This window comes from Delphinus delphis, chromosome 4 (genome assembly GCF_949987515.2).
Source record: "Delphinus delphis chromosome 4, mDelDel1.2, whole genome shotgun sequence".
NCBI classification, from domain to species: Eukaryota; Metazoa; Chordata; class Mammalia; order Artiodactyla; family Delphinidae; genus Delphinus; species Delphinus delphis.
The window spans coordinates 133,483,134-133,505,161 of record NC_082686.1 but is presented as its reverse complement, the minus strand read 5'-3'; the positions used below and the strand labels follow the sequence as shown (position 1 = coordinate 133,505,161).

Below are 22,028 nucleotides of genomic sequence, written 5' to 3'. Positions count from 1 at the left end.
TTTGTTGTTACCTGGAATGGCCCTTGCCGAGTGGAATTCCATTGGAAATTCATCCCTCACACACCTTATTTCTGTTCTTTAGAAACTGTTTTCTAACCTCTAGCTCAATAAAGGCTCTGGGTGAGTCTTGAATTTAGTCAAGCATTTGGGTAATGGGTGGGCAAGTCAGAAAAGGGAAAAATGTCAAACTTAAGATAGTAAGAATAAGATTGGATTGGGAAAATGGTAACAAATAGCAGACACCATCAACATCATTTAGCCCATTTATTTTTTCTTTCCTGGTAATGTGTATTGGAGACCATGTAGAGTCACAAATTTATAAGTTGTAATTTTCATCTTTTACCACTGGATGGTGCTTTTGCATTGGTTTCTGCAAATTTTCGAAATTTACATAGGAAATCATTTTTAAATTCTTCGTAAAGAACCAGTGAAATTAAGATAGCAGTATAATTGCTCTTATAGGTAGGTAAATTAAAACTAGTGAAACATAGTTTTAATCATTTGTGATCTAACACTCAGTTTAATTTTTAAAAAAAGATAGTAAGTCCTTGTGTATGAAATGGTTAAGAGCTATACCTGACTAGATTTTTTAATATAATCTTCAGTCTGCTACCTTAGAACCGTCTTAGATGTTTTGATTTTTTAAGTGGTACTGTAATTTAAATGGCATCTAAATAAAACACAGTTTCTTAATTTGTAATGTTAGAAAAAATTCAGATAGCTCAGGCTTTAAAAATTGTCCTTGATCATTTTGTCTTTTTCTCCTATCCAGTAGCCACCCAAACTTCTTCATTGAAGCCTTTTATTTCACAAATATTATATTCAAATTCTCTTTTGTTAGTTATCAAAGGACTTTTTGATCGTTATCCTGCTTGACTAAATTGAATGCTTGGGTCTGTAGAGTTTATTTGGAATTGTAACAAGGTTGTGGAAATCTCACTTCAAGGAAATAATAGTCTCACGTTAAAAGCATTCATGTATTTTAAAAAGCAAAGTAGGTACAGACAATAGAACATCAGTGTCTCCAAACACCTTTCTCTGAGGCCTTCTTTCTTCTGTCTAGTCTGTCATTACTATTTCCTTTTCTGTTCCTTGAAAGATGTTTTTGTATAAAAATAAAGTTATAAAAATAAGCATTTAGGGCTACCCTGGTGGCGCAGTGGTTGAGAGTCCGCCTGCCGATGCCGATGCCGAGGACACGGGTTCATGCCCCGGTCCGGGAAGATCCCACATGCCGCGGAGCGGCCCGTGAGCCATGGCTGCTGAGCCTGCGCGTCTGGAGCCTGTGCTCCGCAACGGGAGAGGCCACAACAGTGAGAGGCCCGCGTACCGCAAAAAAAAAAAAAAAAAAAAAAAAAAGGATTTAAATTACGCCTTCTTATAGTCTCCTCTTCACTAGCGATTTGATGCCTTTGAGGTGCGGATTTAGAGGCCAGCTTCAAGCCTCAACAGCCTTGGTCTGTGCTCAGTGCCCCGCTGTTGCAGGTTCTCCGTAGCTGCGGGTGATGGCTCTGCCTTCATGGGTCTGCTTCTTAACAGCAAGCCTTCCACCCAGGCAGTGTTCAGGTTTTGGTCCCAACAATTATTAATGTGAATTTTTGTCATTTAACCCCTTTAGGACTTACTTTTCTTTACCGTTAAATAGTGGTTGAGTTTAGCAAATCTAAGTAACACTATTACTCAGAAAAAACGAAATTACTCAGAAAAAACCAAATATGTGAACATATGAAGGAAGGAACAAATTATCCATAATCCTACCACTCATCTAACTAATCTCTTGATACTGTTGTTGCTTTTTTTAAAATAAATCCTTCTGATCATCATTATTTAACATAATTTAGAATCATATTGTGTGCAGTGGTGTGTTCCACTTAACATTTATGGGTATCGTCTCATGCTTTAAAAAATTCGGTTTCTAACTATCATTCAGTTTCACTGTATGATATATTCTAAATTTTAATTATTGTTTAACACTTAGGTTGTTAATGTTTTCTTATCAATGCTTCTTCAGTAAAATCTTGATATGTAAATTTCATAGGCTTCACATTACTTCCTTATGTCTACTTTCTTGCGAGTAGAAATGATAGTTTAAAAACTTTCAAAGATTTATCAATGCTATTTGACAGCAATTGGCAAAATTTATTTCCCCAGAAATGTCCTAATTTATTCCTCTTACCATCCTTTGTAGCCTCTGGTTTAGACTATTTCAGTAGCCTACTATTGTTTTCTCTGTCTTTAGTATCACCTCATTTTTAGGTCATCCTTCATACTACGTCCACATTGAGGCCTCTAAGTTACAAGTCTGATTACGTCACTTTTTGACTTACAATTTTTTTTTAACATCTTTATTGGGGTATAATTGCTTTACAATGGTGTGTTAGTTTCTGCTTTATAACAAAGTGAATCAGTTATACATATACGTATGTTCCCATATCTCTTCCCTCTTGCGTCTCTCTCCCTCCCACCCTCCCTATAACTTACAATTTTTTAGTGGTCTCCCCACCATTCTGCAGTTAAAATGTGTATATGTCAGTGTGGCATTTAAGGCCCTTCATGGTTTGGCCCCTGCCTAATTTTCCAGCCTTATTTTATGCAATCCTACTATATATTTTGTGGATAAGCAGGTAGAAAGGGAGCATTCTAGGCAGAGGGAACAGTGTAGACAGTGGCACAGCTGCATGAAATGATATGGTATATTACAATTGTAACAAGTATATTTGCATTTGTGAAACTTAAAGACAGGGTAGTGGTGGGTGCCTTCCGTGTTATGTTTTAGTAAAATTTAGTTGACTAAATAAAAGCAGGCAAATAACATCTTATCTGTGATTTAGAGAAGTGACTTGTGGTATAGAAAATTGTTAATCAGGACTCTTGGTTACAAATCGCAGAAATCCCAACTCAAAGTGGCTTAAATGCAAAAGAAAACTGATTAGCCAGGCAGTTCAGCTTAAATTTCCTTACAATCCCAAAAGAAAAAGAGAGTATTTTTCCCTGATATCCTCAGCAGGAAACTAAAACCTTGAGGAAAATCCTGCCTGGATTTGATTGTATGTTCATCCCTGACCTAAACATGTGACTAGGAGTAGGGGGTGCTTTGGCCAGTCCTCGGTCTCTTGTATATCTTTGGACCAGATGTAATCCCTAAAGCAAGCGATTCTTGTGAAAGAACCCATGTCTGCTACAAGGATGGATAGAACTGGAAAAAGGAGAGACAAGAGTTGAGAGACCAGCTAAGAGGTGGTTTTGATAATTCAGATGAGGACTGAAGTGGGTCTGAACTAGGCCCCTGTGCGTGAAGAGAGTTTAGGAAGATTTTGGGTAGAATGCTTCGAACTTGGCAACTAGAATTGGGAGATAAAGTAAGGGAAGTCTTCCAGATAAAAGAACCATTTGGGGGAGTGGACTAGAGATGGTATGTTGAATTTTGATATGCCGAATCTGAGATAATACAGAGCATGCAGGTAAAAGGGCCCATTGAGCATTTGGAAGTTGTGTCTGGAGGTTAGGACTGGAAGTAAAGTCTTGGAAATATTACATAAGTGATGACTCATATTATAGAAATAGATGAGATTGTCCAGGAAGAGATTGTAGACCAGGAGGAAGAAAAGTGGACTGAAAGGAAAGCCAATATTTAGGTATAGGGGGTGGAAGAAAAGCCAAATGAAAGGGACTACAATAAAAAATAGATGAAAACTTTATGGAAGTAGCAAGAAGAGAGTTTAATAAAGATCACTGGTGTCCAGTATTGTAGACTAGTTGAGAAAAATGAAGATTTTGCAGTTGGTTCTCATTGGTGACCTTAGAGCGGTATCAGTTGAGTGGTGGTTGAGAATGGAGTCTGGCTGCAGTAGGGAGAAACGAGTAAAAAATGGAGTAGTATAGGGGGGCAAAGTTTTCTGTAGGCTAAGAGAAAGGAACAGGGATAGCAGTGAGGAATAAATCAAAGTGATACAAGAAAGGAGTTGAAATTGATAGAGTAAGATCTGTTAAGGAGATGGCAATTTTTTTTTTTTTTTGCGGTACGCGGGCCTCCCACTGTTGCGGCCTCTCCCGTTGCGGAGCACAGGCTCCAGACGCGCCGGCTCAGCGGCCATGGCTCACGGGCCCAGCTGCTCCGCGGCATGTGGGATCCTCCCGGACCGGGGCACGAACCCGTGTCCCCTGCATCGGCAGGCGGCCTCTCAACCACTGCGCCACCAGGGAAGCCCCGCAATTTTTTTTTTAAATGTACTTTTTTGCCCTCTGTGCCTACAGGTTCTTCCCATCAGACTGCAGAGTCATTGAGGTTTGGTATCTGGCATGTAAGAAGTGTTTAGTAAATGAGTACTGAATGAATGAAAGATCAGAGGGAAAAAATGGAAAATAGATATTTTGGGGGTAAACCAGAAGAAAGTTGAAGGAATCTATCTTTGCTGTCCTCTTATTCTCTGAGGTAGAATGCCAACAGAATGAATGCTTCCCTAGCTTACTTACCTTACTTCACTGCTGTGAGGAACTAATGTGAGAACAATTGTGAAGTGCTGGTATAAGTGAAAGGGAGTATTACTTTTCATTTCTGGCATCTTAGTTTTGAAAGGGACTTCGAGTCAGATGACAGTTCTCACCAACTCAGAAATCCCATTTGCTTCCTTAACAACTGATTTAACTTCTTTTAGGTGTGTGATGTGTGGGAAGAGCCAGGCTTTGGAGACAGATGGGCCAGGGTAAGAATCCAGTTTTCCCCACTTCTTAGCTGTGTGATTTCCAGTTTTAACTTGTCTAGCTCAGAATTTATCTGTGAAATGGAGTGTATTTTGCAGGCTTGTTGTTACAAGTTAAGTACACATTAAGCGCCTAGAATCTAGGTATTCAGGTGACCTGGGATATTCGTCCCTGCCCCATATGAGCAGCCAACCTGTTCCATCTTCAGATAAAATGCTAGGTAAAAGAGTACTATCTTATATTGAACCAGATTTTATCTTCCTGCTTGTTACTATTCATTGATCCTAGTTCTTATTTCCAGACCTATGCAGTTTGGTATCTCTTTGCAACGACAGCACTTCAGATATTTTAAAGCTGGCATATTCTCCCTGTCTCCAAACCCCTCAGCTTCACTGAGCCACGATCATTCCTGGCTGTCTTCTTTGAATGTGTTCTGGTCTCATTACTCTAGGTGCAGTTTGACCTATGTCTAGTAGTGTTAACCTTACTTTTCCTAGACGAGAAAAGTGAGATTAACAGGAAACATTTTTGACATAAAACTTTAATTTTAATTGGTCAGAATTAAAGTGTAATTTTACAATTTTATATTCTAAAGTATATTATTCTCTTTTGTCAGTAGTATTCATAAAATGATCGCCTTTCATCTGTCTTAAGATAAATTATTGGTGACTGATTTTTTTTCCCTTTTAAAAATAAATCTCCAAAGTTCTCAGAGTGTCTCATAATGGGGGGAAAACTAAACTATTGAAATATAATGCCAAGATTTAATTTTTCTATATAGTAAATAGTATACTGTTAGTTGCCTACCCACTGGCCATTACCCACTTCCTTCCTTGCAAGCCCCCAGTTTTGTTTGGTTGCCCACCTCTATCTCACATGACTTGGAGAAGTCCCTGATAGTGTAAACTAATCATGGTAATCCTGCTCTGCTTAGTAGTGAGCAAAGTCTGGTCACATATCAGGGAAAGTCAGTTTAGGTATTGGGTTCACCAAAAAGTTAGTTCGTGTTTTTCTATAACATCTTACAGGAAAACCCGAACGAACTTTTTGGCCAACCCAACAGCTTCTGGGGAAGTCTTCTTTGTACCTAAAAAAGGAGACACAGAAGAAAACTCCCCCTTCTGCTGGACAGCAGTGTGTGTCTGATATGATGCCTTGAAGTATGGCAGGTATTATTTTGTGACTGTGAAGGTAATTATCCTAAGGTCCATGCTGAGTCTGACAGAAAAGCTGGAAGGAGCCCAGGTGTCTTAGGTGATAGTGTTGAGTAATCAGATCAGTCACCTTGGAGCCCCTTTATTTCACTTCTTTTTGTTTATGATGATAAGACTCTATTGTTTAAACTAGTTTGGTGTAACATGCTATTTTATTTTAGTTAAGGATAGCCCTGATATTAACAAACGTGTTTGATAATCTGTTGTGCAGAAAATTAGATACTTTGTGGAAGGCCCATTAAGATGTAATGGGTCTCAATTTTATGATCACGTTAGAACTATATTGGGGTCAAAGTTTTATAGGTATTCTTGCATTACTGAGTGTTAAATTGTGAACAAAGTAGACAAAAAAAGTTCTGTAATACAGTAACTGATAGCAGGTTTAACTACCAGTTTTTCAAGAATGAGCTTATCATCAATTCTGACAGGGACCCTCTTCTTCCCACTCAGGAGGTTAAAAATTGACTACATCTAAAGGAATCGGCACTGTTTTATTCTGAAGTACTGAGGTAATATTAAGTTATAAGCATGACGTTTTACAAATTTATCAAGAGCATGAACATCTATTTATGCAAAAAGATTCCATGACTGAAACACGTTAGAAACACCCTTTCCTTCTTTCAACAATAGAAGCTGCTTTGTAAAATTTTAGATAGCACTCTTTAATAAAGGAAACTAAAGAATATGAAAAATGTTGAAAACTATCTGAGTCATCACTTGGATTTTAAAATAGTTGCTTTTAGTGTTTTAGTCTCCACCCACCCTTCTGTGGTTTAGAAAGATGTGAATCATCTTCCTTAGTATTTCCCAACGATAGCTACTTTGAAATGGAAGTGGCTTATGCAGCCCCAATTTGTGTGTGAAACAACTAGTGTGCACTTCAGCTACTGATCCTACTGCATTTGTGGGAAATCCCTGGATGGCTCACATAGTTATTGCTCATAAAGGTAAACATTGGGTAACCATAGCAATTTATTTTTAAATTGAAAATTTTCTCCCTTCAGCTTGTAAAGTACAGTAACTTAATGCTACATTTACCCCAGTGTCACCACATTGTAGAAACCAGAATGAATTGCAGCTACCCTTTCTTCAATCTTTTTTAAAGAAAGGCAGAAATTCAGCCTATTTAAAATAAAAATTTTATACTCTAAAACTTTGAAATATTGGGCCTAAGTTGTCTTCAAAACAGTTGCTGAAAGATTATTAATTATGTAAACAATGTTAATTATATTTCAGAAAATGTTTTTATCATGGGTCTGGTAAACATAAGTCATATGCCAGACATGCTGCTAGTTAACATAAATTCCAGACAAAAATTATAAGAGATCAAATAGGGTATTTTCCCAAATAACACGATTTAAAAAACTTTAATTCAGTCTGGCCTTCAATCCAGTCTGAATGATGAAACTTTTGCTTAACTTTAAACTACTTGCTGAGGTAATCAAAATTATGCAGAAAATAATCTAACTTTAAAAAATACTGCTTAAATACAGTACTACATACTTCTCCTTTCTTCCTTAGTTTTGGCATATTGGGTATGTTCTAGAAAACTACCTGTATTGTTATATTTGGCTTGTTAAAATATTTTGCTTGCATACTTTTCAAAGGAAGTAGTTATTTTTCTCAAGACTGAAGTCTGAAAATAGTCATCTAAATATTGATTTAGACCTTAAGTTCTTATGTATAACTCATGAATCTACACTCTTCCCAGAAAACCCATGGACATTCCATGTCCTGTCTTCGCTGAAACTCAGTGTTTTCATAAGTACGTCCTTCTCCAGAGGTCTTCTTTAAGTGTAGCTGTTCCTTTACTCACAGCCAGTTTATCTTGGGAAAATGTTACTAGTCTACCTACCTATAAAAACCTTCCTTATTTTGAGGTGCATGCCATCTGGTAGGTAATTCTTCTATTTTTAGAACATTGCTGTTAAATCTCACTCTCCAGCACCTCTGGGCTGTAGCTGTTTTCCCATCATCTAGGTGATTTCATTTCTTCGTAGATGACATTTTGAACATTCTACTTCACAGTTCAACATCAGTGATCCTCTACCCTTAGCTCTAACCATGTACCCCAGTGAACACACCCCACAGCGTGTCTCGTGTACTGAAACTACTTTTATTTCTGTATTTTTGTCATTATCCAGCTTAGAACCCATGACCCATTTCAACTGCTAAACACTTACTGCTACTCCTTTTCAACATTATCTTTTCTCTGCCACTTACTAACTTACCTACATTGATCCTTTCCTCCTGTTTGAGAAGATAAAGATGCCTTCTTCATGACTCAGATAATTTTTCTACTTCCATTCTAGATCTTCCCTTCTTTTTCTGCGTCTGTACGATCTTCTTTCATTACTATTCCTTTTTTTTTATTAAGTTCTTTTTGTTTTTTTTTTTTTGGCTGCGTTGAGTCTTTGTTGCTGCGTGCAGGCTTTCGGTGAGTGGTGGCTACTCTTTGTTGTGGTGTATGGGCTTCTCATTGAGGTGGCTTCTCTTGTTGCAGAGCACAGGCTCTAGGCATGTGGGCTCAGTAGTTGTGGCACGTGGGCTCAGTAGTTGTGGCACATGGGCTCAGTAGTTATGCCTATGGGCTCTAGAGTGCAGGCTCAGTAGTTGTGGCGCACGCCTTAGTTGCTCTGTGGCATGTGGGATCTTCCCGGACCAGGAATTGAACCCCTGTCCCCTACATTGGCAGGTGGATTCTTAACCACTGTGCCACCAGGGAAGTCCCTTCATCACTATTCTTTTTCAGTTATGTCCTATCTTTTTTTTCTCTTTTTTTACAATATTGTCTTCCAAACCATGAACGTAGGATATATTTTCATTTATTATGTCTTTTTTTTTTAAGATTATTTATTTATTTGGCTGCGTTGGATCTTCATTGCTGCACAGGCTTTCTCTAGTTGTGACGAGTGGGGGCTACTCTGAGTTGCGGTGTGTGGGCTTCTCACTGCAGTGGCTTCTCTTGTTGCGGAGCTCGGGCTCTAGGCATGTGAGCTCAGTAGTTGTGGTGCGTGGGCTTTGTTGCTCTGCAGCATGTGGGATCTTCCCGGACCAGGGCTTGAATCTGTGTCCCCTGGGTTGGCAGGCAGATTCTTAACCACTGCGCCACCAGGGAAGTCCCCTATTATGTCATTTTTAATTTCTTTTATCTCTGTTTTGTGATTTTCAGTTTGCAGGTCTTTTACCTCCTTAGTTTATTTCTAAGTATTTTATTGTTTATGAAGTTTCCTTTTCAGATGGTTAATTCTTCATGTACAGAAATGCCACTGACTTTTGTTCAGTTTGTATCCTGCACTTTTACTGAATTCATTAGTTAGTTCTAACAGTTTTTTTGTGGAGTCTTAAGGGTTTTCTGCATAAGATCATGCAACATAAGATCTGCAAACAGGAATAGTTTTACTTCTTCCTTTCTGATTTGGATGCTATTTATTTCTTTTTCTTGCCTAACTGATCTGGCTAGGAATTCCAGTACTGTGTTAACTAGAAGTAGTAAGAGTGAGTGTTCTTGCCATATTCCTGATCTTAGAGGAAAAGCATTGAATCTTTTCACCATTGAGTTTGTGGGCTTTTCATATATGGCCTGTATTATGTTAAGGTAATTTCCTTCTATTCCTAGTTGGTTGCAAGTTTTTATCATGAAAGGGTGTTGAATTTTGTCAAATGTTTTTTCAACATGATTGTGGTTTTTTAAAAATCCTTCATTGAGTTAATGTTGTGCATCACATTAATTGAATTTGAATTTTGTGTGATGAACCATGATTGCATGCCAGAGTTAAGTCCCACTTGGTTATGGTGCATGATTCTATTAATGTGGTGTTGAATTTGGTTTGCTAATATTTTCTTGAGGACTTTTGCATCTGTGTTCATCAGGAATATTGACACGTAATTTTCTTTTCTTGTAGTGTCTTTATCTGGCTTTGGTATCAGAGTAATTTTGGCTCATAAAGTGAGTTTGGAAATTATTCTTCCTCTGATTTTTTTGGGAAGAGTTTGAGAAGGACTGGCATTAATTCTTTAAATGTTTGGTAGAATTCATGAGTAGAGCCCTCTGGTCCTGGGTTTTTTTGTTGGGAGGTTTTGATTACTGATTCAGTCTCTTCACTAGTTATAGGTCTCCTCAGATTTCCTATTCATGATTCAGTCTTGGTTGGTAGTGTGTTTCTTTGGTTGGTAGTGTGTTTCTTAGTATTCATCCATTTATTCTAAGTTGCCCAGTTTGTTGGCATATAATTGTTTATAGTAGTCTTATATTCTTTTTTTCTCCTGTGGCATCAGTTGTAATATTTCCTCTTCCATTTCTGATTTTACTTATTGGAGTTCTCTTTTTTTCTTAGTCTTGCTGAAGATATGTCAGTTTTATCTTTTCAAAAAACCGAGTCTTAGTTTTGTTGATTTTATTTCTATTGTTTTTAAAATAGAGATTTTATTTCTGCTCTAATCCTACATTACTTCCTTCCTTTTGCTACCTTTGACTTTTCTCTGTTCTTTTTCTAGTTCTTTAGATGCAAATTTAGGTTGTTTTGAGATCTTTCCTTTTTAATGTAGGTTCATTGCTAGAAACTTCCTTCTTTGTGCTTTTGCTACATCTCATGAATTCTGGTATGTTTTGTTTTCGTTTTTGTCTCAAGATATTTTCTGATTTCCCTTTCGATACCTTCTTTGACCCACTGGTTGTTCAGGAATGTGTTTAACTTCCGCATTTTCACGACTTCCCTGGTGGTGCAGTGGTTAAGAATTCACCTGCCAGTGCAGGGGACAGGGGTTTGATCCCTGGTCCGGGAAGATCCCACATGCCGCAGAGCAACTAAGCCCGTGCACTGCAACTACTGAGCCTTTGCTCTAGAGCCTGTGTGCCACAACTACTGAAGCCCGCGCCCCTAGAGCCTGTGCTCCGCAACGAGAGAAGCCACTACAATGAGAAGCCCACACACTGCAATGAAGAGTAGGCCCCATTCGCCACAACTAGAGAAAGCCCACACTCAGCAATGAAGACCCAATGCAGCCATAAATAAACAAACAAATGCAAACAAATAAAGTAAAAAAAAAAATTTTCCCCCCACATTTTCCAGCATTCCCTTCTGCTGTGGATTATTAGTTTCTTCTTAAATATGTTAAATTTCACTTTGTGGACTAAGATGTCATCTGTCCTGGAGAATGTTCTGTGTTTGTTTGAGAAGAAAGTATTTTATGCTGCTGTTGGGTGGAATGTTCTGTATATGTCTGTTAGGTCAGCGGTCCCCAACCTTTTTGGCACCAGGGACTGGTTTCGTGGAAGACAGTTTTTCCATGGATCCGGGGTGGGCAGGATGGTTCAGGTGGTAATGCGAGCCAGGGGGAGCGGCAGATGAGCTTCATTTGCTCGCCCACCACTCACCTCCTGCTGTGCTGCCTGGTTCCTAACAGGCCATAGACCAATACCGGGCCGCGGACCGATACCGGGCTGCAGCCCAGGGGTTGGGGGCCCCGGGTTAGGTTTATAACAGTCTATTTTAAGCCGATAACTTTAATCTCGTACAAAAACTGTACACTTCTTTGCACCTACGCTTTGTTATTGATGTCACAATTTATATCTTTTTATATTGTGAATCATTAACATTTTATAGTTAGTTGTTTTTAATAATTTTGTCTTCTGTACTAGAATTAAAACTTATTTACATACTGCCATTACAGTATGACAGTATTCTGTATTTGTTTATATATTTACCTTTACCAGCACATTTTGTACTTTCATCTGTGTTCATGTTGCTTTTTAGCATCCATTCATTCCAACTTGAAGAAAAGCCTGTAGCATTTCTTGTGAAGCAGGTCTAGTGCTGATGAATTCCTTCAGCTTTTGTTTATCTGGGAAAGGCCTTATCTCTCCTTCATTTTTGAAGGACAGTTTTGCCACCTGTATTATTCTTGGTTGGCAGTTTTTGTCTTTCACCACTTTGAATATACCATCCCACTCGCTTCAGGCCTGCAAAGTTTCTGCTGAGCTGTCCCATGCTCTTATGGGGATTCCCTTGTATATGACAAGTCACTTTTCTCTTGCTGCTCTGTTGACAGTTTGATTTTAATGTGTCTTGGTGTGGATTTCTTTGAGCTCATTTTTTGGGGACCCTGTTGGGCTTCCTGGATCTGGATGTCTTATTTCCTTCCCTAGATTGGGGAGTTTTTGGCTATTTCTTTGAGTAAGCTTTCTGGCCCTTTTCTCTGTCTTTTCCTGGGACTCCCATAGTGTGTATTTTGGTCTGTTTGATGGTGTCCCATCAGTTCCGTAAGCTTTCTTCATACTTTTCATTCATTTTTCTTTTTGTTCCACTGGATAATTTCAAATAATCTGTTTTTGAGTTCACTGATTCTTTCTTCTATGTAACCTACTCTGATGTTGAATCCCTCTTTTGCATTTTTCAGTTCACTTATTGTATTCTTCACTTTCAAGATTTCCGTTGGGTTCTTTTTAAATTTTTCTATTTGTTGAAATTTTTACTTTGTCCACATATTGTTCTCTTGATCTCAGTGAGCATTTTTATTACCATTATTTTGGATTCCTTGTCAGGTAATTCATGTACCTCCCTTTCATTTGGGTCACTTACTGGAGCTTTATCTTGTTCTTTTGTTTGGATCATGTTTCCCAATTTCTTCATTTTCTTTGACTCCTTGTGTTGGTATCTCTACTTATAGAAAAAACAGACACCTCACCCAGTCTTCATGGACTGGTTTCATACAGGGGAAGATCCCAACCACTCAGCCTGGCCAGAGATTCTGGGGCTGTCTCAAACCTTTATACTAGTCCCAAACTGCCATCTTTATTCTTAGCAACCCCCAGGCAACTACAGTGTGCAGGATCTTGTCAGCACTCTGAGACAGTTGAGACAGAAGCCAGTCCCTCTGATGGCACCTGGAAAAGTTGGGACATTGGGCACACAGTCCAGTTATTTCCCTCTCCAGGGAGAAGCTGGGATCTGGGTTTTCCCTCACTTATTCTGTGCTGAGCCGGCATGGAGGGTGGTAGGAGGTAATGGTGAGTCCTTGCATGCTAATCCAAACTACTGTCTTTGTTCTCAGTGGCCCCCAAGCAGCTGGAGTATGTCAGGTCCCGTCAGTGCTCTAAGAGACAGAAGCCATGTCCTTGGTCAGCCCCCAGAAAAGTTGGAACATCAGCCACATGGTCCAGCTCTTACCCTCCCCAGGGGAAAACTGGGACCTGGGTTTTTTGCATCTGCTTACACTGGACTGAGCTGGGGGGAGGGGCTCTGGTGAATGCTTCCAAACTGCCTTCTTTGTTCTTAGCTGCCACCAGGTATCTAGAGTATGTCAGAACCCATCAGCACTCTGAGACAGGCAAGACAAGACGCCAGTTCCTCCCGCAGCAACCCCAAGATTGGATGTTAAACGTACAGTTTAGTCCTTTACTCCCCTCCCCAAGGAGAAGTTTGTTGCTGTGGGTTTATCGCCAATTGTATGGCACTGCACCAGGGGTAGGAATTACAGCGAAAGGGTGTCTCAGATTTTACTACAGGCTTCAGTGTGGTTAGTTTTGCACAGTCCTGGGTGTGGAAGTCCCTCAGCTGGTTTCTGGATTTCACAAAGGGAACAAGTCCATGTATTTTTGGTGAATTAGCCTGTCCATGGCTTCTTGTTCACCAGCTTGCTGACATCACTTTCCCTATGTCTTTCCTTTTTGAAAATCAAGTTCTTTAACCTTCACCATGTTTATCTTGATCTTTACCTTTTTCCTTTAACCCTTTTTGGGTTAAATATTGCCTAATTTATTTATTTTTTCTCTCAAACTTATTGAAAAAAATGTAATCAGTGGTTGCTACCACCACTTTTGGTACCTCTCTTTCAGCAATCAGCCTACTGTTATCAGAAAAGGGACACAAACTCGTAAAATGTTAGAACTGAAAACAACTATAAAAAATATTTGATCAGTTCCCTTTCCTTTGATAGTAAAATAAAGGTACCTAAAGAAAGAAAGTAATAATGCTGACAGCCAATTTTTGTTAACTTAAACTTATGAACTCTGTGTGGAACCCTAATGTATGTGAAGAGGCCTCTGCATAATGAAGAAAATGGCACCTATAAAGTTCATGTACTTTGTTCACAAGAAAATATGTTACTGCCTTCAAGCCAGGGTTAATACTGTGATAAAATTAGGGAGGTGTTTATATATTTTGAGAGAAGAGACAAAGAAAAAAGAAAGAACTAGTGAGCCATTCAAGTTAAGACAGAAATATTTAGAAAACATCAACTAAGGCCATTATCTCCTAATGTGGTTATTTTACTATAAAACAGTCTAACAACGTATATTCATATTAGTGACTCTGAACCACCATAAAAATCTAAACTATGTTCTTTTCCTTTAGACAGTAATGTAGATAGCATATTTAAGTCGGTCGTTACAAATTTAAGCCAGTGTTGTACAACATGATAGTCACTAGCTGAATGTGGCTGGCTACTGTAACTGAGGAACTTAATTCTTAATTTTGTCTAATTGTCTTAGTTATTGGAAAACTTTTAAGTATGTTTGGAACAACTTGAGCACATGTATTGTAAACTTTATGAAACCTGAATAGAAATCAGTTATTTCCAATGAAAATTTAATGTTTGCATTGAGATATGCTGTAGCTATAAAATACACAACAAATTTTGAAGACTTAATTTTAAAAGTAAAATATCTGATAACTACGTTGATTCCAAGCTGATACAATATTTTGGATATATTTGATAACACAAAGTATTATTATAATTAATTTTACCGGTTTCACCATTTTAAAATGTGTTTACTAGAAAATTTAAGTTACCTATGTGGCTCACTTTATATCTCTTATTAGATGGCACTTATTTACACTTTGGGTAGCTAAACTTATTCTTGTGTTATAAATAGTTTTAGTGTTAAATAGTTTTAGCATTTCAACATTTTTCTCACAAATATGATCAAGAATAAGTTTTGATGTTAAATGTTCTAGCTAGTAGACCATTGGTTTCTTTGAGAAAGCATCCTTCCAGTAAATTAAAGGTGGAAAAATTATCAACAATGAGGTTTATAGATAGCTTTATAAAGGACATCATTTTTTTATGGAGTGGACAATTAGATGGTATCTTTACATACCAGTTAAAATTAATAAATTCATATGCTGCACTCTTACCAGTGACTGATTAGTGGCAGGTATAGTCTATATCTCTTATTTAAGTCTTCTATATATACTGCCTTTTATTGTCTTTTGTATTCTTACCTTGTACTTGTTAGTTTTTTTTGTGTATGATGTAGTACCTCATTTAAGCCACAGAAGGCCTTTTTTCCTCCAACTTTATTTAGGTATAATTCAGGTAATTCAAGTAAAGATTGTGTATATTTAAGGTGTACAGCATGACAATTTGATATACATATACCTATGAAATGGTTACTACAATCAAACTAAACACGTTAATTAGCAAATCCATCACTTCACATAGTCATCATTTTTTCCATTTGTGATAGGAACACAAGATCTACTCTCGGCAAATTCGAAATATACATACAGTGTTGTTAACTATAGTCACCATGCTATATGTTAGATCCCCAGAATTTATTCATCTTAAAACTGAAAGTTTGTACCCTTTGACTAACATCTCCCCTTTTCCCCCACCCTCAAGCCCCTGGCAACCTCCATTCTACCCTCTGCTTCTATGAGTTCAACTTTTAAAGATTTCACATATAAATGGAATCATAAAATATTTTTCTATATCTGGTTTATTTCACTTACAGTAATATCCTTCAGGTTCATCCATGTTGTTGGAAATGGCACAGTTTCCTTCATTTTTGTAACTGAATAATATTCCATTGTATGTATGTGTGTGTGTGTGTATATACACACACACACACACACACACATATATATATACATATATATATATACACACACACACACACCACATTTTCTTTATCCGTTCATCTGTCAATAGACACTTAGGTTGTTTCCATATCTTGGCTTTGTGAATAATGATGCAATGAACACAGGAGTACAGACATCTCTTTGAGATACTGGCTTAATTTCCTTTGGATCCATACCTAGAAGTGAGATTGTGGGATCTTGTGGTAGTTTTATATTTAATTTTTTGAGGAACCTCCATACTGGTTTTCATAGTAGCTGTATCAATCTCCATTCCCACCAGCAGTGTACAAGGGTTTCCTTTTCTCCATGTACTCACCAACACTTGTTGTCCCATCTTTTTGATGCTAGCTGTCCTAAAAGGTATGAAGTGAAATCTCATTTTGATTTTGCTTTGCATTACCCTAAAGATTAGTGATGTTGAGTACCTTTTGTTGTTGTCATGTACCTATTGGTCATTCATATGTCTTCTTTAGAAAAATACCTACTTAGGTTTTTGCCCGTTTTAAAAATCAGGTTATTTGGTTTTTGGGTTTTTTTGTGGGTGTTTTTGTTTATTTGTGTTTGTTTTTGCTGTTGAGTTGTATGAGTCCTTATATATCTTGGATATTAACCCCTTATCAGATATATGGATTGCAAATATTTTCTCCCATTCCGTAGGTTGTCTTTTCAGTTTGCTGATGGTTTGCTTTGCTGTACAGAAGCGTCTTAGTTTGATGTAGTCCCACTTGTTTTTCTTTGCTTTTGTTGCCTGTGTTTTTGGTGTCATATCCAAAAACTCACTAGGTTGCATAAGGTCTTTGAAGGTGAAGGTGGTATATGACATTTTGTGATCTCTTGGTGTGGTGTGCATAGTGGAGTGGAAATAGTAATATTAAGTATTTGTTGAATCAGTTGCTATTGTAATTTTGGTGCACGCTTTAAGAATAAGGTATTCTTGCCAAAAGGTTTTTAGATTATTTCAATGTACTGGAGAAGGATTGAACCAAATCTTTCCATTCTTTAGGAACTTTTTTATACTCACCTAGAATTAGGCAGCTTTGGGATTGTTAACACTTCATTTTCAAATCATGAGGGTATATGCTAAGATACAGACTTTGGATTAAGATTTGAAACCAACTTTGAGCTTGAAGGGACCTTAGATAAGATACAACAAATCATATTCCCCATTTTATAAATTTGGAAACTGAAGGAGGCCCAAATTGCTTGAACTCTAGTAAGCACTAGTTTCCTAACTCAGAAACCTGGTAGTTGTTGTGATTACCACCTTCTCCCTCACTCCTACATCCAGTTTGTTAGCATGTCCTATAAATCCTGTTTCTAAAATAGATCTGTCTCTCCATTTACATGCCCAGCATCCTAGCTCAGATTACTCATTCTTTTGGTTTACTGCAGTGGTCCCCTAACTAGTCCTTTGGCTTTCATTCTTCTACTTCATTCCATTCTCTACACCGAAGCCACATAATCTTTTTAAAGCAAATCATGATGACTACCTTGTTTTAAAAGTTTTAATGACTTTTCCATCACTTAGTCAAAAATACAAACTTTATAACTTGGTTGACAAAGCTCTGTGTCATCTGAGTTTGCTGTTCCTCTAGCTGCATCTGCCATTGTCCTTCATGATTGCTTGCTCCAGCCACCTTCCTTTAGTTCTTTACCCTCCAAAATTTCTTTTCCTTCTACAGTTTCTCACAGTTTGCAGTTATGAAATATTTATTTGTGTGTAACCTTCATTGGTGTGTAAGCTTCATTAGAACAAGGATTGACTGTTCATAATTTTGTTTCCTTGACCTAGCAGAAAGCCTGGCACATAGTAGATGATGAATAAATACAGATGAATGGATGAGTCATTGACTGACTGGATGTTACCGAGCCTCCGTTTCCCATGTATAAATTGTAGAGTAGTACCCACCAGTAGTGATTGAGGATTCAGGGAGAATATGTGTGATAAATATTTGTTTCCTTTTCCCTCTGTTGATTTTCCTTTGCTTACCCGGGGTAATAGTGGATTGTTCTTCAAGCTGTTTTCTGGTCAGTTATTGTTTCTATTAAATTTGTTGTGGCTAGCATTTATAATTCATTTCATTTATTGAAAATGTAAGTGGCTGTATTGTACTAGAGTATGAATAGTAGGAGAACAGGGCTGGAAGGGTATATGCCCACTGATTGATGATTAAAGGAAGAGCAACATTCTCACTTAGAGTTAGGTTCAGCTCCATGTGAAAAGAGACTGAAAATCACAGTAACTTAAATGAGGCAGAACTTATTTCTCTCTAACATAAAAGTCAGGAAGTAGGCAGTCCAGGACTTTTATGGCAGTTCTGTTCCACAAAGTCCTCAGGGACCCAGATCCCCTCTAGCCTAGACTCTGGTCCTTATTTGGTTTAAGATGGTGGCCAGTCATCCATGTTCCAGGATGCAGAATGGATATGCCATTTGTCCTTCTAGGAAGTTTTCTGGAAGCCACATAACACCTCTACTTAAAAAGCTGGTTAGAACTTTGTCCTGTGGCTTCTCGCTGCAAGGGAGGCTGGGAAGTATCATCTTTGTCCTGTGGGACTCTGTACTTACCTAAAAACTTGAATGTTCTAGTTGAATGGAAAATGGCAAGAATGGATGCAGAATATAGGTCTTTGCAAAGAACACATCACAATAATATGTTAATGTGTTAACACTAGTATATAGTAATATTATAATAATGAAAGGGTTAACAATTTATCGTTATGCTGATAGGGTGAAACCAATTGAGATCTTAAGGTAACATTGATGGTCATTTTGGAAGTATGATCGGTAAACATTAAAAAAATCTAGTTGATAAATACATTACACATAGAGAATTAAATCTGACCTCTTATAAGGATTTTGAATTCATCATTTTAAAAACATACAGTGACATTTTTGCGGTGGCTGTACTGATCACAAGGAAATCTGACCAGTAGCCTAGAGAGCAGCTGTTTCTTGATCCCCCCCTTTCCTTGCACCCCCATTTGCTTTTAAATCTGTTCATAAGACTTTTTCTAAAGTATATGGACTGCTGAGGCATGTAACTCAAGAGGATTGTTCAAGATCCTTGAACTATGAGAAATGTTTCTGAAACATGATTTAAATTCACTTATCCCATAAGCTTTTTATTTTTTAATACTCAGAGACTAGTTTGGCACAGAGTAACCACTTAGCATACCCTAAATAAGATATTTTATTCTATAGTAATCAATCTGGAGTTCACAGATTTGTAAGAGATAAGACGAGCTTTGGGTTGACTCTCTATGCAGAAAGGAAAAATCATGTGTGTCAAAAAAAGGAATTCTGTTGTAACAAAATTGGGAACCTAAAAATAATCTTTCAGGATGTTTTTTATCAGTAAAATGAAGGTTTTAAACCAGCTTTTCCATTAAGAGACTCTGTGTGAAGAGTAGGAGTAAGCTTTTGATAGGGTACATTTTAGTATAAAGAATGGAAGGATTATCAAGTTGTCAGGGTTGAAATTGTTAGCCTATTAAAAAATTAATCTAATTTGGCCTAAAAAGTAAATGCCTCAAGAAAAAACCACATCCCCTTGCCATTGTTCAGCTGAAAAAAGAAGCAACAACAAAAACTTAAGTTGTGTGAATTTAAATTTGCACAATTATTGTCAATAATTTTTCATCACGAGTACTTTTCTCCACTTTCTCCATTCCTAATTTCTTAAATACTTGTTTACCTGTGTCCTTTTCCTTTAAGATGTGAGTTCCTTGAAACTAGGGGGCCTGTCTTTTTCAGGAGGAGATATAAAACACTGTTATATGGTGCTGTTAACTTATATATAATATGTCAGTATTGTTTGTAATTTAATATATTATGGGCCAGTCCTTTTTACCCTTTCTTTTTCCCTAGACTGTAAAATACAATGAATGTGGAGGAATGCAGAACGCTGTAGTCTCACTTCTTGCCTAAGTTTACTGCACCCTCCCCCAGTAACACTTAATAAACACACTGGAGTGTAAGGACTAGCTTCTGAAGTCTCTCTAGAGGCCTGAAAATGGTGAGGACTTAGTAACTGAATGGGCTCTCCAGACACCAGTCTGAATCACCTCACCAGTAGGGGGAGGTTGTCAGTAGCCCTTTTTTTTTTACTCTGTGTCTTCACAAAAGATATCTTTTCAACTCTCCTAAATATCTGTAATAATAATATTATCTTTATTTTAAACTTCACTATTAATAACACTATAAAGTAGATTCTGTTCAGTTCTTTAATAGATGTTGAAATGATTCACGGGAAGGTTAAATGACTTGCTCAAGGTCACACAGTTAGATTTGTTAGGGAAGCCCGATTAAATTAGTTTGGCTACAAAGCCTATCTTCTCAAACACTGTGCTGTTACAGTATGTCTCCTAGGTAAAAATCTCTGGAGATTATTATTCTTGGAAGTCTAAGAAATTTAGACTCAGGGAATTGAAGTAGTTTGCCCAAGGACACAGCTAATATATAATGGAATCAGAATTTGAACTCCAGGTAGGCTGACTCCTGAGCCCGTAGTGTTAGCTGACATTCAGCATAATTGTTTTATATGCTGTCAACTTATGTTGAATACATTTAAGTTGCTCTCCCACTAGAGGGCACGGAACTCATTCTGTTGCACTTTAAAGCCTCCCATGTTTACAGGTTAAAGCATATGAATCCTCCCCCCATTGTCTTTTGTAATTTTGCTACTCTATTCCAGAGTTCTTGTAACATAATATAATTTATTTCAATGAAATCATTTACAGATGGAAAAAATTGGAAGGAAAAAATATGTGTATAACACAGCCCCTGCCTTCAAAGAGCTTGCTTTCTGGTTGGGAAAAACCTAAGTATGGAAGTTGACCTAAACAGGAAAATAGGATGTACCTGCTTAAGTCTAAGTAGGTGAACTTATACACTGGATACTTTAGAACAAGTTAAAATTGTCCATATAAAAAGAGGTTTTGTTTGGGGGTGGGTGGGGCAGAACCCTGACAGAGACAGTAGAATATAGGATATTGTTACTATAGTGGTTTCGTTTTCAGATACTTCAGACATCAAGGTGATATTTTTTATTTAGCCCTGTGGTGACAGTTAACATCATTTTTGTATGTCAAAATATTTGCATGTCTTTAACTTGGCTTAAAACCATTTATATATTTTAAAGTAACCGAATTTTAAGCATAGTATCTTGGTACAGTTATGTTAGGCTTATAGGTTTTTTCATAAACTGATACTTAATGGCTTTTGTTGTTAAATTCTGGCACTCTTATTTATCTATATCATGCTGGTCTTTTTTTTTTTTTTTGGTAAGTCAACTGGCTTAAACGTGTGAGGTAACACTAGCCCTGAAGTACCTATTTAAAAATAACTTGTTTGGGAATATTATCACAGTAAATAGTATGTTCCTTTGTTACCTAAACTTTTTGCAATCATTATACATCGTTTATCTTTTAAAATCACTTTTACAGTCTATTTTGCAATTATAGGTTGCAAAGCTCTCAGGAGAGTGTGTACGTACAATCAGTGGAAGCAGAGTAGATTAGAAAGAGCATGTGTTTGTAATTAGGTACAACTTTATTAATTTGCCTAACTTTGGATATAATATTTAATTTCTAAGTCTGTTTTTTCTTCTATACTATGGCAGTGTAGCAAGGTCACTGTGAGTATTAAATGAGAATGTATAGCACCTAGCACATCACAAATGTTCAAGAATATTATGTTTATTAATAAGAATGCTGGTTGATAGAAGAAAGAACAAAGGTTGAGGAGGTCATGGTATTTTCTTTGTAGTTTTCCTGTGGGGAAATATCCCCATCCTTGAGTAAGCAGAGAAGCAGGGAGGAAACAGAGAAAGCCAACAATAAATTTTTTTTTTTGCGGTACGCGGGCCTCTCACTGTTGTGGCCTCTCCTGCTGCAGAGCACAGGCTCCGGACGCGCAGGCTCAGCGGCCATGGCTCATGGGCCTAGCCGCTCCGCGGCATGTGGGATCTTCCCGGACCGGGGCACGAACCCATGTCCCCTGCATCGGTAGGCGGACTCTCAACCACTGTGCCACCAGAGAAGCCCAAATTGGTTGTTTTGACACTTATTTGTAGCTTGGGATAATTAATTTTTTAGGAAGGGAGAAGATTCTTTGCTTTGGTTACCCTGTGCCTTTTCACTACCAAGGACTTGAAACAATAGTTTTACATAGCTATTTAACAGATTTAAGGCTTTATTCCACATCCAGATGGGAAGATAGAATTATTTCTTTTGTGAAATTCAAGTGA

The 22,028-nt window shown here is 37.6% G+C and overlaps 1 protein-coding gene across 4 annotated transcripts in view; it reads left to right on the top strand.

Annotated features, from left to right (window-relative positions):
• ANKRD28 (ankyrin repeat domain 28) overlaps nucleotides 1-22,028 on the top strand; it is a 186,682-nt gene that overhangs the window by 39,313 nt on the left and 125,341 nt on the right. The window contains exon 2 of one of the 4 annotated variants that reach the window (XM_060011494.1): nucleotides 4,656-4,703. The exons of the other annotated variants lie outside the window; for them this stretch is intronic. Coding sequence (XP_059867477.1) covers nucleotides 4,656-4,703 — 48 coding nt within the window. The remainder of the gene's footprint in view (nucleotides 1-4,655; nucleotides 4,704-22,028) is intronic. 4 annotated transcript variants of the gene reach the window in all.